Source organism: Oncorhynchus mykiss, chromosome 6 (genome assembly GCF_013265735.2).
Source record: "Oncorhynchus mykiss isolate Arlee chromosome 6, USDA_OmykA_1.1, whole genome shotgun sequence".
In the NCBI taxonomy this organism is placed as follows: domain Eukaryota; kingdom Metazoa; phylum Chordata; class Actinopteri; order Salmoniformes; family Salmonidae; genus Oncorhynchus; species Oncorhynchus mykiss.
The window spans coordinates 50,603,097-50,620,255 of NC_048570.1; the positions used below are offsets into that span (position 1 = coordinate 50,603,097).

Here is a 17,159-nt window from a genome sequence, read left to right on the forward strand (position 1 = left end):
AATAGATTGTAGCTCACTACTACGTCCTTTCCCCCTTGCAGTAAGACTGCTCTACTGGAGGGTCTAGAGGTGGACCAGTACATGCTGGGGATCCTCATCTACATTCAGAAGTAAGAACCAACTCCCCAATGTCATTCTGACTTGTACCTGATTGTGCTTAATATTCTTTCCCCCATATTCCTCTCCCATTCTCTATTATCCCCCCAATCCCCTCAACAATATGTCTCTCACAAAACCCAAAACACAGTTGCGTCCTGAATGGCAGCCTATTCCCTATTTGGTGCACTACTTCTGACCAGAGCCCTATCTGGTCAAAAGTGGTGCACCATATAAAGAATACGGTGCTATTTCATCTGCAGCTACGTATCTAAAACGTTCATCTCTGAATTTTACACACACGCAGCTCGGAGTATGAGGAGATTACCATTGACCCGGTGTGCAGCTGGAAGCCCGTTCCCATCAAACCCGACCTTCACATCAAAGAAGAGCCGGATGGTCCGGCACTGAAGCGCTGCCGCACCCTGAGCCCCAGTCACATGATCCTGCCCAGTGTCATGGAGATGATCGCCTCCCTGGGCCCAGCCTCATCGCCCTACCCCTCCATGCCAGCAGGGGGAAACGGCAGTACTCCGGACTACCCCAGCCAAGGTAGACTGACCTAACTCCTCTCATGTGGTAGGGAAGTGTGGTGCCATTTTCACTTCCATATCCACTTTTTTTTTAAGTATTTTTTTTATGGGCTTCCAGAGTAGCCTGAAATCCAGAACCTGATTTCTGCTAGCATTCCACTCCTTGGAATCTGTCACTGCCAAACGTGTATGGCAGTAAAAGGACTGGAAAAGAGTGGAAAGTCAGCACAAACAGAATGGTATAGGGGAGAGTTGGCTAAGTCGAGCCAAAGTGTTAGTTGAGCCACCTGTTGTTTCTAGGAAACTATACATAAATGTATTCTGTGACCAAATATCATCAATGCATCAAATCAAAATGTATTTGTCACATGCGCCGAATACAACAGGTGTGTAGACTTTACTGTCAAATTCTTACTTAGCTTCTTATGGCTGCATCCCTTCTTCTCAATTTCCGCCTGAAGACATGCCCTAATCTAACTGTCTGTAGCTCTGGCCCAGAGGCAAGGATATGCATATTCTTGTTATCATTTGAATGGAAACATTCTGAAGTTTGTGGAAATGTTAATTGAATGTAAGAGAATATAACACAATAGATCTGGTAGAAGAAAAGAGAAAGAAAGAGCATACGTGTTCTGTTTTTTTATTGTTGTAGCATCATCTTTCACATGTACTAGAATAGCCAAACAGTCAGATAGGATGCTGGGGATAATTTTGATGGATAACACAAGAGGGCAACTGTAGTTGTCAAAGTTTTGACTGATAACATCAGGAATGGGTGAGCTACATGACATTTTGCATGAAGTCACCCAGGTGTCCCACACAAGTTACCCAAATGTACCCAAGTGGCCGAATTGGTGAAATTATATATAACTATATACAACAGTGCAAATAACTATATACAACATATCAAAAAGCAATTCTAACACACAAAAAAAATTACATAAAAATGTTTAAAATATAAATTTGAATTTTTAAAATTTTGAAAAACAGGGGTAGACCCTTTGGAAGACCCTCAGTCCTCTACACAATATTTTGCTGCTGGTGCCATGTCCCATAGCAGTCTCTTTCTGCTGTAAAGCAGAGGCAAACCAAACAAGTGGTGCAGGTGATGGGGGACTTCATGTGACAAAGAACACAACGACGCCTCCATGCTGTGCCCTTTTGGCCCTGAGGCACATTCATGCCTGCAGTTATGAACTTTGGCATATGAACACCACTGGTGGCAGGAGTAGAGGGGGCAGAGGTAGAGGGGGCAGAATGTGATGCAGTGGACTTTGTGCTATAGCCAGCAAGCTCCCGGATGAGCAGCTCCCTGAAGGCTAGCTGTGAGATGGGGGGCTGTGCACAGCTCTTCGCCATTTCCTTCTGCAGGATGAAGGAATTCACCACAGCAATGTCAATGAAATGGTAAAACAATGTATTGTACCATTTCTTTGTCTTGTGGAGAACATTGTAGTACCCTATCAGTGCGTCTGATAGGTCTACACCTCCCATGCCCTTGTTGTAATCCTTGATAGCTGCAGAAATGGGGAAATGTTTGGTGGTCCATGCCCCAGTAGTGTCCTTCACACGCCTGACGACGTGATCGCCACTGAAGGACTTGTGGATAGTGGAGTACATCACCACCTCTCTGGTATCCATCCACTTCACAAACAACAGGCCATCTTCACGGATCCATCGCATGGTACCCCGCTAAGGCATGTCGTTCACCTTTGTCTTCGGAAAGCCCACTCTGTTGGTCCGAATAGTGCCACAAGCCCACACCTCCAGCTTCCTCAGGTCTGCAAACAGGGTAGGGCTTGTGTAAAAGTTGTCCACAAAGTTTGTAGCCCTTCCCCATCAGTTGAAAATCCATTAACTCCATGACGGAATTGTAACTGAGTCCCTTACCAGTCGCAAAACTGCTTTTCCCCTCATAAACCAAAAAATTGCATGTGTATGCACACACACAATCAGCAGAAACAAACAGCTTGTAACCCCATTTTGTTGGTTTGTTACGCATGTATTGTTTTAGGCCAATTCCGGCCTTTGAGGCTACCATCTTCTCATCTATGGACAAGTTCTGGGTGGGCTGAAAATGGGTCTTGCAGGCAACCATGCTGGGGTAGAGAGGTTTGACTTTTCAGAGCCTGTCAAACCTTGCGGTGCCTCTCCCCTCTGTCATTCTCCTCATCAACTTCTGGGTCACTGATGTGAAGCGCCCATGAGATATTTAGAAACCTTGTAGAGGACATGACAGTGGGGGTGAAAGAGTGGGGATGTTTTCCAGTAATACTTTAGGGTTTTTAATTTCACCAGCCCCATGTAAATGGCCAGTGAAAGGTAGCAGAAAAGGTCTGACATGGAAATGGGCTTCCATGCCTCTTTCTTTCCTGCTTGCTTCTTAGCCCCATATTTGTTTGTATTACACACCAGGGAATCAACAACTGACGGGGTGAAAAACAGTTGAAAAAGTTGCATGGGTCTGTATTTTAAGGTCATGTCCAGCTGAGGTCCTGGTGGCCTTTTTGGTCTGAATATTGGAGGACGTGGCTCCACATCCTCCTCCAGCACAGAGTGCCATTGCCCCTCTTCCTCTCTGCCAACAGGTTCCACACATCCCTTCCTCCGCTTCTTTGTTTGTGTCTTCACACCTCTAGATGGCCGGGCGGGGGTAGGTGTGGAGCCGGAGACAGCAGGGGTCCGGCTTGATGAACCCGCTTCAGTGGGGGATGGGCACCTTGGCACCGGGGGCTCCCAGTCGAAGTCGCTATCACTGTGAAAGAAAACATTTTAAAGAAATATTTATATATGAGCCTTTTATCATCACGTAAAATTAACATATGTATTGTATAGAGCAGAGGGAACAGTCACTAAGGTGAAGTGCTGTTCCATTCAACTCCGGCCATTCTTGTGGGCCTGCCCTCCCCTCAACAGCACCCAACGGCTATTTCATATGGGAGTGGAGTGGAGCAGCAGGCACAGTGGCCATGTGTGTGTTTGCTGTTCTACTCCATTCCATTTTAATAAAAAATAGAAAATAAATATGTCTGACATGGAATATATATATATATATATATATATATACACACACACACACACACACACACACACACACACACACACACACACACACACACACACACACACACACACACTATGTATAGCCAATGTGTACTTTACACATTTCATCACACATTTCATTACTGATTATATTTCTATAAATTGCTAAAAAATAAATAATAATTAATAATATTTTAGCAAAAAAATATATCAAATTATATTACAAACAACGCCATTAGCATTTACCAGTCCAGGATTATATCCTCTCCTTGCAGAAACATATCTTCAGTGTTTGAGTCATAACTATGCTCACTCAAAGATTCTTCAAACAACAAATCTGTCTCACTTTCTCGATTAATTTCTTCTATAATCTGGTGCAAATCTGTATACTTAGATTTGGACTTCGCTTTTCCTGATTTATGCGCCATGATGTGTTCTATGAAATCGTTGAAAAAACACTTTCCAAAATACTGCGCGTGACTGCAACAAGTCTGATGGTCAATGGCGAATGGAAGTTCGTCACGCGTGCGTTTACGAATAAGTGATGGTGGTCCAACCCATAACCATCACATACTGGCGTTTACCTCAGCTCATTGGCTATCTACCAAGCTAGATTTCAAGAAGATCAGTGGTCATTGGGCAGAAATACAGTCAATCAACAAAACTTTGCTAATATTATTGGTGCGCAATGAGGTCATTGCTCGTTGTCTTCAAATCAGTTAATTTCGTTCAATACGCCCCGCAAAAAGAACAATCAAGTATGGCTGTGTTACAAACATCCAGAGGATTGCAATGAAACCAACCATGACTAGATAAACGATTGTTTAGTGTGTGTAATTACGTTGAATGCTTCGTCAAAAGTTGATAGAGATGGAATTCACGACACAAGCGGTTTACAAAATGTTTCGTGTTAGGCTATAAAAATGGATTTTATCAAAGAAAACTGCACTTCCTTTGATCATTGGGACCCTCAGGAGGAGAAATAAGAGCAAGATATCAGAATGTAAGTCATAATGTTACCTTCATATGTGAATATGTCAAACCTGTCATGGCGGGAAAAGTTTGTTGTTGTTGATTGCGCTTCTCAAACAAAAGCATGGTATTTGTTCTCTGTAATAGCTATTTTAAATTGGAAAACACAGTTTGATTACCAAGATTCTAATATTTTGAAGGATGTAAGACACTTGAATTTTCAAGAAAGTTTAATGTTACAATGTTGTATTTTTAGTTTGTCGCTCTGAAATTTCCCTGGATGTTTATCCCCGTTAACAGGATCGCAGCTCTAAGAAGTCCTTTCCCACCGATGCAGAATTAAAAGTAATACAAGTTTGCTAAACAATAGAAATGGTAACAAAATAAAATAACAATGGCGAGGCTATATACAAGGAGTTGACTCGGTGCCAAGTCATTGTGCAGGGTTATGATGTAATTGAGGCAATATGTGCATGTAGGTAAGAGTAAAAGTGATAATTTCGTGGAATCTGTGAAGAAAGAAATCACATGGAAAAAGTGGTAAGCAAGTTAGGTCCAAAAAACTGGTCGGTTTCATGATGCTTGCATCTATATTGTTTTATTTAACACCAGTTGGGGGTCTCTATAAGCTTCAGTATGAGATCCTAAACCTATCTAGAAAGTGCATCCATGTACAGTGGTTCCTCCTTTAAAAGTAGCAGCGTATTGCAGCACTGCTTGCATAAATTCTATAATATATATGCATAAATTACAGAATTCTATGGCACATTTAAGTGTGAACCACTGGTACCATTGTTAGTGCTAGTTTGACCACCAGAGCGCATCTTTGAGAAGCATTTGATAGCCTTCAATAATGGCTATACTAGAGAATGCGGGCAAGCGGGAGACCGGGGTTCACTTCCCCGATGGGGAGGAAGCAGTAGGCTGTCCTTGTAAATAAGAATTTGTTCTTAACTGATTCCATATGTGTTATTTCATAGTTGTGATGTCTTCACTATTATTCTACAATGTAGAACATAGTAAAAAATAAAGAACAACCCTGGAATGAGTAGGTGTGACCATACTTTTCACTGGTACTTGCTTAATTAATTTGATTCATATTATGGTGGTTCTATTCCAAGAAAAAAACGAAAAACTCTCTGGGTTTCCGTTAGGATGGAACAGAAAATATGCCGCTGTACAACGTGATGGTCAGGATTACAGTACTGGGCTATTGAGCTAAAGAATACCTGTGTCGTGCGGGCACGCGGGAGACCGGGGTTCAATTCCCCGTCGGGGAGGAAGGAGTAGGCTGTCCTTGTCAATAAGATTTTTTTTCTTAACTGACTTGCCTAGTTAAATAAAGGTTACACTAAGAGCATAACATTTCTACACCCTAATTTTCTAATTCTAATCTAACCAATACCCAAACGGAGATTCAGTGAAAAATAAAACATCTCATTGATTCATCAAGACCAGTCCCCATGCTTGTCTCAGAGCAGTGCGAAACGGTGCTTACATAGTTGTAGGCTGTTGCTTCTAACTTCAATATGCTTTTTAAATAAATAACATCACATTACTCAACACTAGTGAGACTCATGTCGCCTACAGTAGGCCTACAATATGTGACGTGACTCCAAATTTAAATAAATTAATATAAAAATGAAACGTTCATAAAATCACACATGTAAGATACCAAATTAAAGCTACACTTGTTGTGAATCCAGCCAACATGTCAGATTTCAAAAAGTATTTTCGGCGAAAGCAAACGATGCTAATATCTGAGGGTAGCACCTCCGTAAACAAAGAGAGAAGCATATTTCAACCCTGCAGGCGCGACACAAAACGCAGAAATAAAAATATAATTCATGCCTTACCTTTGAGCTTCTTTTGTTGGCACTCCAATATGTCCCATAAACATCACAAATGGTCCTTTTGTTCGATTAATTCTGTCTATATATATCCAAAATGTCCATTTATTTGGCGCGTTTGATCCAGAAAAACACCGGTTCCAACTTGCACAAAGTGACTACAAAATATCTCAAAAGTTACCTGTAAACTTTACCAAAACATTTCAAACTACTTTTGTAATACAACTTTAGGAATTTTTTACGTAAATAATCGCTAAAATTGAAGTCGGGATGATCTGTGTTCAATACAGGAGGAAAATAAACTGTAGCTAGCTTTCTGGTCACGCGCCTCTATCTAACAGTAAACTACAAGTGACCCTCGTTCAAGATGGCCGTACTTCTTCAATACACAAAGGAAAAACCTCAACCAATTTCTAAAGACTGGTGACATCCGGTGGAAGCGGCAGGAACTGCAAGAAGGTCCCTTAGAAATCTGGATTCCCAATGAAAGCCCATTGAAAAGAGTGACCTCAAAACAAAAATCTGAATGGTTTGTCCTCGGGGTTTCGCCTGCTAAATAAGTTCTGTTATACTCGCAGGCATGATTCAAACAGTTTTTGAAACTTCAGAGTGTTTTCTATCCAAATCTACTAATACTATGCATATCTTATCTTCTGGGGATGAGTAGCAGGCAGTTGAATTTGGGCATGCATTTCATCCGGACGTGAAAAAACTGCCCTCTGTCACCAAGAAGTTAAAGACTATTAGAAATTATTTATATTTTTTGATCCAAAGCCATGAATGAGTGAGTCACTCAGCTTTTTGTAGGTGCTGCTGTATGACTGCCATCAACTTGATGATAATATATAATGACATTTGAGGTTATTTCGTTTTCAAAAAAACGATAGTGAGCTATTGTAATCTGAATAAAAGCCAAAATAATATTTGTAAAGGCCAAAACATTTATTTCTGTTTTTAGAGGGAGGGAAACGCTTGGCCAATTGTGCGCCGCCCATAAAGGTCAAAATATAGCCCTGCTTAATAGCCATATAATGGAGCTGTACAATGTGACTGTGTGTGTTTTGAGAGTATTTTCATTTTCATTTTTATTTACACCCTGCTTTTCTAAATCTAGTCTAACCAATACACAAATGGAGATTCAGTGAAAATAAAAATCTCATTGATTTATCGAGACCAGTCCCTATGCTTGTTCCAGAGCAAAGAGTGCTAAAATAGTTGTAGGCTATTGCTTGTAACTTCAATATTGTCTTTAAATAAATAAGACCTACACCACTTTTAACAGCACGTTACTCAATACTAGTGAGACTCATGTCACATATGGTAGGCCTACAGTATATTGAAAAATATGCTGTGACTCTCCGCCAACATGGGCTAGGTTGGTCTCCTGTGTGCGGCTCTGCGGCCCATCCCGTGCCCCCTGCCCTCGTGTCTTCAACCTCATGCTCTTTCAGTGGATACAGCTGGAAAACTGCAAGACAATCCCATTGTGTGCCACTCGGGAGCCATGAACAATATGACCAATATACAGTGCCTTGCGAAAGTATTCGGCCCCCTTGAACTTTGCGACCTTTTGCCACATTTCAGGCTTCAAACATAAAGATATAAAACTGTATTTTTTGTGAAGAATCAACAAGTGGGACACAATCATGAAGTGGAACGACATTTATTGGATATTTCAAACTTTTTTAACAAATCAAAAACTTAAAAATTGGGCGTGCAAAATTATTCAGCCCCCTTAAGTTAATACTTTGTAGCGCCACCTTTTGCTGCGATTACAGCTGTAAGTCGCTTGGGGTATGTCTCTATCAGTTTTGCACATCGAGAGACTGAAATTTTTTCCCATTCCTCCTTGCAAAACAGCTCGAGCTCAGTGAGGTTGGATGGAGAGCATTTGTGAACAGCAGTTTTCAGTTCTTTCCACAGATTCTCGATTGGATTCAGGTCTGGACTTGGCCATTCTAACACCTGGATATGTTTATTTTTGAACCATTCCATTGTAGATTTTGCTTTATGTTTTGGATCATTGTCTTGTTGGAAGACAAATCTCCGTCCCAGTCTCAGGTCTTTTGCAGACTCCATCAGGTTTTCTTCCAGAATGGTCCTGTATTTGGCTCCATCCATCTTCCCATCAATTTTAACCATCTTCCCTGTCCCTGCTGAAGAAAAGCAGGCCCAAACCATGATGCTGCCACCACCATGTTTGACAGTGGGGATGGTGTGTTCAGCTGTGTTGCTTTTACGCCAAACATAACGTTTTGCATTGTTGCCAAAAAGTTCCATCTTCCACATGTTTGGTGTGTCTCCCAGGTGGCTTGTGGCAAACTTTAAACAACACTTTTTATGGATATCTTTAAGAAATGGCTTTCTTCTTGCCACTCTTCCATAAAGGCCAGATTTGTGCAATATACGACTGATTGTTGTCCTATGGACAGAATCTCCCACCTCAGCTGTAGATCTCTGCAGTTCATCCAGAGTGATCATGGGCCTCTTGGCTGCATATCTGATCAGTCTTCTCCTTGTATGAGCTGAAAGTTTAGAGGGACGGCCAGGTCTTGGTAGATTTGCAGTGGTCTGATACTCCTTCCATTTCAATATTATTGCTTGCACAGTGCTCCTTGGGATGTTTGAAGCTTGGGAAATCTTTTTGTATTCAAATCCGGCTTTAAACTTCTTCACAACAGTATCTCGGACCTGCCTGGTGTGTTCCTTGTTCTTCATGATGCTCTCTGCGCTTTTAACGGACCTCTGAGACTATCACAGTGCAGGCGCATTTATACGGAGACTTGATTACACACAGGTGGATTGTATTTATCATCATTAGTCATTTAGGTCAACATTGGATCATTCAGAGATCCTCACTGAACTTCTGGAGAGAGTTTGCTGCACTGAAAGTAAAGGGGCTGAATAATTTTGCACGCCCAATTTTTCAGTTTTTGATTTGTTAAAAAAGTTTGAAATATCCAATACATGTCGTTCCACTTCATGATTGTGTCCCACTTGTTGTTGATTCTTCACAAAAAAATACAGTTTTATATCTTTATGTTTGAAGCCTGAAATGTGGCAAAAGGTCGCAAAGTTCAAGGGGGCCGAATACTTTCGCAAGGCACTGTATATAGCTGAAGTCGGAAGTTACACTGTAGCAAAATAGATTTAAACTCCGTTTTCACAATTCCTGACATTGAATCAAAGTAAAAATTGCCTGTTTTAGGACAGTTAATATCACCACTTTAATTTAAGAATGTGAAATGTCAGAATAATAGTAGAGAGAATGATTTATTTAAGCTTTTATTTATTTCATCACATTCCCAGTGGGTCAGAAGTTTACATACACTCAATTAGTATTTGGTAGCATTGCCTTTAAATTGTATAACTTGGGTCAAACATTTTGGGTAGCCTTCCACAAGCTTCCCGCAATAAGTTGAGTGAATTCTGGCCCATTCCTCCTGACAGAGCTGGTGTAACTGAGTCAGGTTTGTAGGCCTCCTTGCTCGCACATGCTGTTTCAGTTCTGCCCACAAATGTTCTATGGGATTGAGGTCAGGGCTTTGTGATGGCCACTCCAATACCTTGACTTTGTTGTCCTTAAGCCATTTTGCCACAACTTTGGAAGCTTGGGGTCATTGTCTATTTGGAAGACCCATTTGCAACCAAGCTTTCCTGACTGATGTCTTGAGGTGTTGCTTCAATATATCCACATCATTTTCCTTTCTCATGATGCATCTATTTTGTGAAGTGCACCAGTCCCTCCTGCAGCAAAGCACCCCCACAACATGATGCTGCCGCCCCCATGCTTCACGGTTGGGATGGTGTTCTTCGGTTTGCAAGCATCCCCCCTTTTCCCCCAAACATAACGATGGTCATTATGGCCAAACAGTTCTATTTTTGTTTCATCAGACCAGAGGACATTTGAAGTACGATCGTTGTCCCCATGTGCAGTTGCAACACGTAGTCTGGCTTAACCTCTAGCGTCGAGCAATCCCGTATCCGGGAGCGTAATCATAGCCTCAAGCTCATTACCATAACGCAACGTTAACTATTCATGAAAATCGCAAATGAAATGAAATAAATATATTGGCTCACAAGCTTAGCCTTTTGTTAACAACACTGTCATCTCAGATTTTCAAAATATGCTTTTCAACCATAGCTACACAAGCATTTGTGTAAGAGTATTGATAGCTAGCATAGCATTAAGCCTAGCATTCAGCAGGCAACATTTTTACAAAAACAAGAAAAGCATTCAAATAAAAATAATTTACCTTTGAAGAACTTCGGATGTTTTCAATGAGGAGACTCTCAGTTAGATAGAAAATGTTCAGTTTTTCCAAAAATATTATTTGTGTAGGAGAAATCGCTCCGTTTTGTTCATCATGTTTGGCTAAGAAAAACCCCCGAAAATTCAGTCATTACAACGCCGAACTTTTTTCCAAATTAAACTCCATAATATCGACAGAAACATGGCAAACGTTGTTTAGAATCAATCCTCAAGGTGTTTTTCACATATCTATTCGATGATAAGTCATTCCTGGCAGTTGGGTTTCTCCTCTGAAGAAAATTGAAAAATCCACGCAGGTGGAGATTACGCAATAATTGCAATGGAGGACACCAAGCGAGCACCTGGTAAATGTAGTCTCTTATGGTCAATCTTCCAATGATATGCCTACAAATACGTCACAATGCTGCAGACACCTTGGGGTAACGACAGAAAGTGTAAGCTCATTCCTGGCGCATTCATAGCCATATAAGGAGACATTGGAAAACAGCGCCTTCAAAATCTGGAGCATTTCCGGTTTGAAATTGAATCTTGGTTTCGCCTGTAGCATCAGTTCTGTGGCACTCACAGATAATATCTTTGCAGATTTGGAAACGTCAAAGTGTTTTCTTTCCAAAGCTGTCAATTATATGCATAGTCGAGCATCTTTTCGTGACAAAATATAATATTATCAAATAAGTTAATTTATGGCGATTTTGGAGCAGTGGCTTCATCCTTGCTGAGCGGCCTTTCAGGTTATGTCGATATAGGACTGGTTTTACTGTGGATATAGATGCTTTTGTACCGGTTTCCTCCAGCATCTTCACAAGGTCCTTTGCTGCTGTTCTGGGATTGATTTGCACTTTTCGCACCAAAGTACGTTCATCTCTAGGGGACAGAACGCGTCTCCTTCCTGAGCGGTATGACGGCTGCGTGGTCCTATGGTGTGTATACTTGCGTACTATTGTTTGTACAGATGAACGTGGTACCTTCAGGCGTTTGGAAATTGCTCCCAAGGATGAACCAGACTTGTGGAGGTCTACAATGTTTTTTTTCTGAGGTCTTGGCTGATATCTTTAGATTTTTTCCCATGATGTCACGCAAAGATGCACTGAGTTTGAAGGTAGGCCTTAAAATACATCCACAGGTACACCTCCAAATGATGTCAATTAACCTATGAGAAGCTTCTAAAGCCATGACATAATTTTCGGGAATTTTCCAATCTGTTTAAATGCACATTCAACTTAGTGTATGTACATTGAATTTATAAGTGAAATAATCTGTCTGTAAACAACTGTTGGAAAAATGACTTGTATCATGCACAAAGTAGATGTCCTAACCGACTTGCCAAAATCATAGTTTGTTAACAAGAATTTTGTGGAGTGGTTGAAAAATGAGTTTTAATGACTCCAACCTAAGTGTATGTAATCTTCTGAATAATAACAGGGTAAATAATATATCTGTCAGAATATACAATGGGCTTTTATATAATTCTATAATAATAATAATGTATTATTATTACCTTAGTTTAAAAAATAACAATATTTTGGAGATTTTCAAGTAACGTAAATGAGCGAGGAAAAAGGCAATTCTTGAACATTGGGTGAGACTGTAAATAAGACCAGTTTGTTATTTAGAATGATTTAATTCTGTTTATAGAGGGAGAGAAACCAAAATCCTACAATAATCTCATGGGTCTTCCAGTTGAGGCCGGCACGGGTATTGAACGTTATCTGTAGCAACACAGCTTGCATTGCTATGCAGTGTCTTAGACCATTGCGCTACTCAGGCGCTGTACAACGTGACCGGTCGGGAGTTGGCTAGACTTCTACAGTAAGAGCAAAAATAATCCTAACAAAATAAATAATAAAAACCTTACTGTAACAACAGTTTTAGTAAGTAATGCTGAAGTCGTGCACAATTATCAGTTTCTATTTAGGTTTATGTCGCCCATGCTTTGTCAGTTAGAGACACAGTAGGACCCAAAAGCATAATCAGTGCTCTAACACCCCCTTGTGCTGTCCTGGCGCAATGAAGTGGTGACGCAGGGTACTGTACTTAACCACAAATTACCTTTTAAGTACCGCAGTGTAAGCTTGCATTTTTTAAAGGAACCACTGTAGCTGTGTGTAGGCTAATACAGTCAAAATGGTTGCCGTGGATGATCCAATGGCAAGTTGAGCAAATTGTTGCAAAATGTTTTCTTCTCAGGTGTAAGGCAAGGCATTATTGCTGAGATATGCAGTAACACAAGGGCCTGGCCTGTGTTAAAATTGAAAAAATTAAATAAAAAGTTTGTTTGTTAGGAGTTAAACCTGTATTAAAATAAAAGGGATTGTTTGGGGAAAAAATATGGACATTTTCTAGGTTTCCATCCAATTGGTGATTTAAATCCGAATAATCAACAATATGCATAAAAATATGTGCATTTTCCCTCCAAAGATGTTTGACTTGGTGCGGATAAAATGCTGTGCGTGATTACATACTGCACATAGAAAGAACCTTTGCGGTTAAATTACCATGTACTGAATAAATAATACAGGTTAAATGGGTTTCCATAGCATTTTCAACTCTACTGATGGTTTTGTCACAAATCGTTGCTTTATATAACGAATGTACCCCTCTTGTTGTGGAACGTTGCACTCTAGCCTACATCTTGCAGATGTACCTACATAATGAGGTTATTATGGACAAAAGAGCAAGTTTCTTTTTATTTGTCAAATGTCACCAAAATAAGACCCTCTAAGTTAATCATCAATTATTTTATCTGTTGCCTTATAAACTGTATGCTTTCCCGAGTTGTAGTGGTAGCATTGGTGATTTTAGCATGTAAATCTTGGTGGGGGAAAAAAACCAAGTGGGATGCATGCCAGCAAAGCCGATACGTTCTATCCATAATTTCTCCATTATTTATCTAAATATGACAAGGATTAAAAAGGATTTGCCAGTAGATTGTCGACTTGACGATGACTGCTAGCTAAGACTTTGAAAGTAAAGCTACTGTAGATAGAATGACATCAAATCACATTATATCTGAGGCCAATGACCTTGAGCCTTCATGGATGGGCACTTTTAATATAACTCTATGGCAGAACCCAAGGGGCAAACATTTTTGAGCTCTAAGGTTAGAATTGGGGATGACTTACTGTCCATGAGTGATATAAAACTGAGCCTAAGTATGACAGAAAACTGAGCCAATCAGGGATGACGCTCTGTATTTTCTGCTGGCTAGCCCCACCACCACAGAAAGCACTGAGCTTGGCTGAAACGCCTGCATTTTGGAGCTGCCTTTCTCAAGAAAGCAAGAAAGAGACAATGTTTGTATGCTGCTTTGTTAACTCAATACATTTTTAAAAAACTGATATGTGACATGTATTAATGCCAAAATAACAAGCAAAACGGGCAAAAATTATATATTCACTACCGTTCAAAAGTTTGGGGTCAGTTAGAAATGTCCTTGTTTTTGAAAGTAAAGCAATTTTTTGTCCATTTTAAAATAACATCAAACTGATCAGAAATACAGTGTAGACGTTGTAAATGACTAATGTAGCTGGGAGTGGCTGATTTAAATATTTTTTTTTAAATGGAATATCTACATAGGCGTACAGAGGCCCATCATCATCAAACCATCACTCCTGTGTTCCAATGGCACGATGTTAGCTAATCCATGTTTTATCATTTTAAAAGGATAATTGATCATTAGATAAATTGCAAAAGGGTTATGTTAGCACAGCTGAAAACTGTTGTGCTGATTTTAAAGAAGCAATAAAACTGTCCTTCTTTAGACTAGTTGAGAATCTGGAGCATCAGCATTTGTGGGTTCGATTACAGGCTAGAAACAAAGAACGTTCTTATGAAACTCATTAGTCTATTCTTGTTCTGAGAAATGAAGGCGAGAAATTGACAATCATCTCTGCATCACCAATCAAGCCTTTATGGTAGAGTGGCCAGTCAGAAGCCACTCCTCAGTAAAATGCACATGGCAGCCCACTAGGAGTTTGCCAAAAGGCACCTAAAGACTCCCAGACAATGAGAAACAAGATTCTCTGATCTGATGAAACCAAGATTGAACTCTTTGGCCAGAATGCCAAGTGAGGAACCCTGGCATTATCCCTTTAAAAAACAAACAGTTTACCCCTTTTTCTCCCCAATTTCATGGTATCTAATTGGAGTTAATGTTGTCTCACCTCTGCAACTCTCGTACGGACCCGGGAGAGGCGAAAGTGGAGAGCCTTGCATCCTCCAACACCCAACCAAGCCGCACTGCTTCTTGACACAATGCCCACTTAACCCGGCTGCCAGCCGCACCAATGTGTCGGAGGAAGCACCTGGCAACCGTGTTAGCGTGCACTGCACCCGGCCCGCCGCGGGAGTCGCTAGTGTGTGATGGGACAAGGACATAACTGTCGGCCAAACCCTTCCATAAACCGGACAACGCTGGTCCAATTGTTTGCCGCCACATGGGGCTCCCGGTCACAGCCGGCTGCTCCACTCGCGAGGCCCCCTGGTATCATCCCTACAGAAGCATGGAGGTGGCAGCATCATGCTGTGGGGATGTTTTTCAGTGGCAGGGACTGGGAGACTAGTGAGGATCAAGGCAAAGGTGAACGGAGCAAAGTACAGAGATCCTTGATGATTTTTATTTTTTAAAATTTTTTTATTTCACCTTTATTTAACCAGGTAGGCAAGTTGAGAACAAGTTCTCATTTACAATTGCGACCTGGCCAAGATAAAGCAAAGCAGTTCGACACATACAACGACACAGAGTTACACATGGAGTAAAACAAACATACAGTCAATAATACAGTATAAACAAGTCTATATACGATGTGAGCAAATGAGGTGAGATAAGGGAGGTAAAGGCAAAAAGGCCATGGTGGCAAAGTAAATACAATATAGCAAGTAAAACACTGGAATGGTAGATTTGCAATGGGAGAATGTGCAAAGTACAAATAAAAATAATGGGGTGCAAAGGAGCAAAATAAATAAATACATAAAATACTGTAGGGAAAGAGGTAGTTGTTTGGGCTAAATTATAGGTGGACTATGTACAGGTGCAGTAATCTGTGAGCTGCTCTGACAGTTGGTGCTTAAAGCTAGTGAGGGAGATAAGTGTTTCCAGTTTCAGAGATTTTTGTAGTTCGTTCCAGTCATTGGCAGCAGAGAACTGGAAGGAGAGGCGGCCAAAGAAATAATTGGTTTTGGGGGTGACTAGAGAGATATACCTGCTGGAGCGTGTGCTGCAGGTGGGAGATGCAATGGTGACCAGCGAGCTGAGATAAGGGGGGACTTTACCTAGCAGGGTCTTGTAGATGACATGGAGCCAGTGGGTTTGGCGACGAGTATGAAGCGAGGGCCAGCCAACGAGAGCGTACAGGTCGCAATGGTGGGTAGTATATGGGGCTTTGGTGACAAAATAGATTGCACTGTGATAGACTGCATCCAATTTGTTGAGTAGGGTATTGGAGGCTATTTTGTAAATGACATCGCCAAAGTCGAGGATTTGTAGGATGGTCAGTTTTACAAGGGTATGTTTGGCAGCATGAGTGAAGGATGCTTTGTTGCGAAATAGGAAGCCAATTCTAGATTTAACTTTGGATTGGAGATGTTTGATATGGGTCTGGAAGGAGAGTTTACAGTCTAACCAGACACCTAAGTATTTGTAGTTGTCCACGTATTCTAAGTCAGAGCCATCCAGAGTAGTAATGTTGGACAGGCAGGTAGGTACAGGTAGCGATCGGTTGAAGAGCATGCATTTAGTTTTACTTGTATTTAAGAGCAATTGGAGGCCACGGAAGGAGAGTTGTATGGCATCGAAGCTTGCCTGGAGGGTTGTTAACACAGTGTCCAAAGAAGGGCCAGAAGTATACAGAATGGTGTCGTCTGCGTAGAGGTGGATCAGAGACTCACCAGCAGCAAGAGCGACCTCATTGATGTATACAGAGAAGAGAGTCGGTCCAAGAATTGAACCCTGTGGCACCCCCATAGAGACTGCCAGAGGTCCGGACAGCAGACCCTCCGATTTGACACACTGAACTCTATCAGAGAAGTAGTTGGTGAACCAGGCGAGGCAATCATTTGAGAAACCAAGGCTGTCGAGTCTGAGGATGTGGTGATTGACAGAGTCAAAAGCCTTGGCCAGATCAATGAATACGGCTGCACAGTAATGTTTCTTATCGATGGCGGTTAAGATATCATTTAGGACCTTGAGCGTGGCTGAAGTGCACCCATAACCAGCTCTGAAACCAGATTGCATAGCAGAGAAGGTATGGTGAGATTCGAAATGGTCGGTAATCTGTTTGTTGACTTGGCTTTCGAAGACCTTAGAAAGGCATGGTAGGATAGATATAGGTCTGTAGCAGTTTGGGTCAAGAGTGTCACCCCCTTTGAAGAGGGGGATGACTGCAGCTGCTTTCC

General features: G+C 41.2%; 1 protein-coding gene across 3 annotated transcripts in view; it reads left to right on the forward strand.

Annotated features, from left to right (window-relative positions):
* The window catches only part of LOC110526111 (zinc finger MIZ domain-containing protein 2), an 88,566-nt gene that overhangs the window by 61,404 nt on the left and 10,003 nt on the right, over positions 1 to 17,159 (forward strand). For all 3 annotated transcript variants that reach the window (XM_036980389.1, XM_021606739.2, XM_036980390.1), the window contains exons 15-16: positions 42 to 110; positions 404 to 648. In XM_036980389.1, the coding sequence (XP_036836284.1) occupies positions 42 to 110; positions 404 to 648 (314 nt within the window). The remainder of the gene's footprint in view (positions 1 to 41; positions 111 to 403; positions 649 to 17,159) is intronic.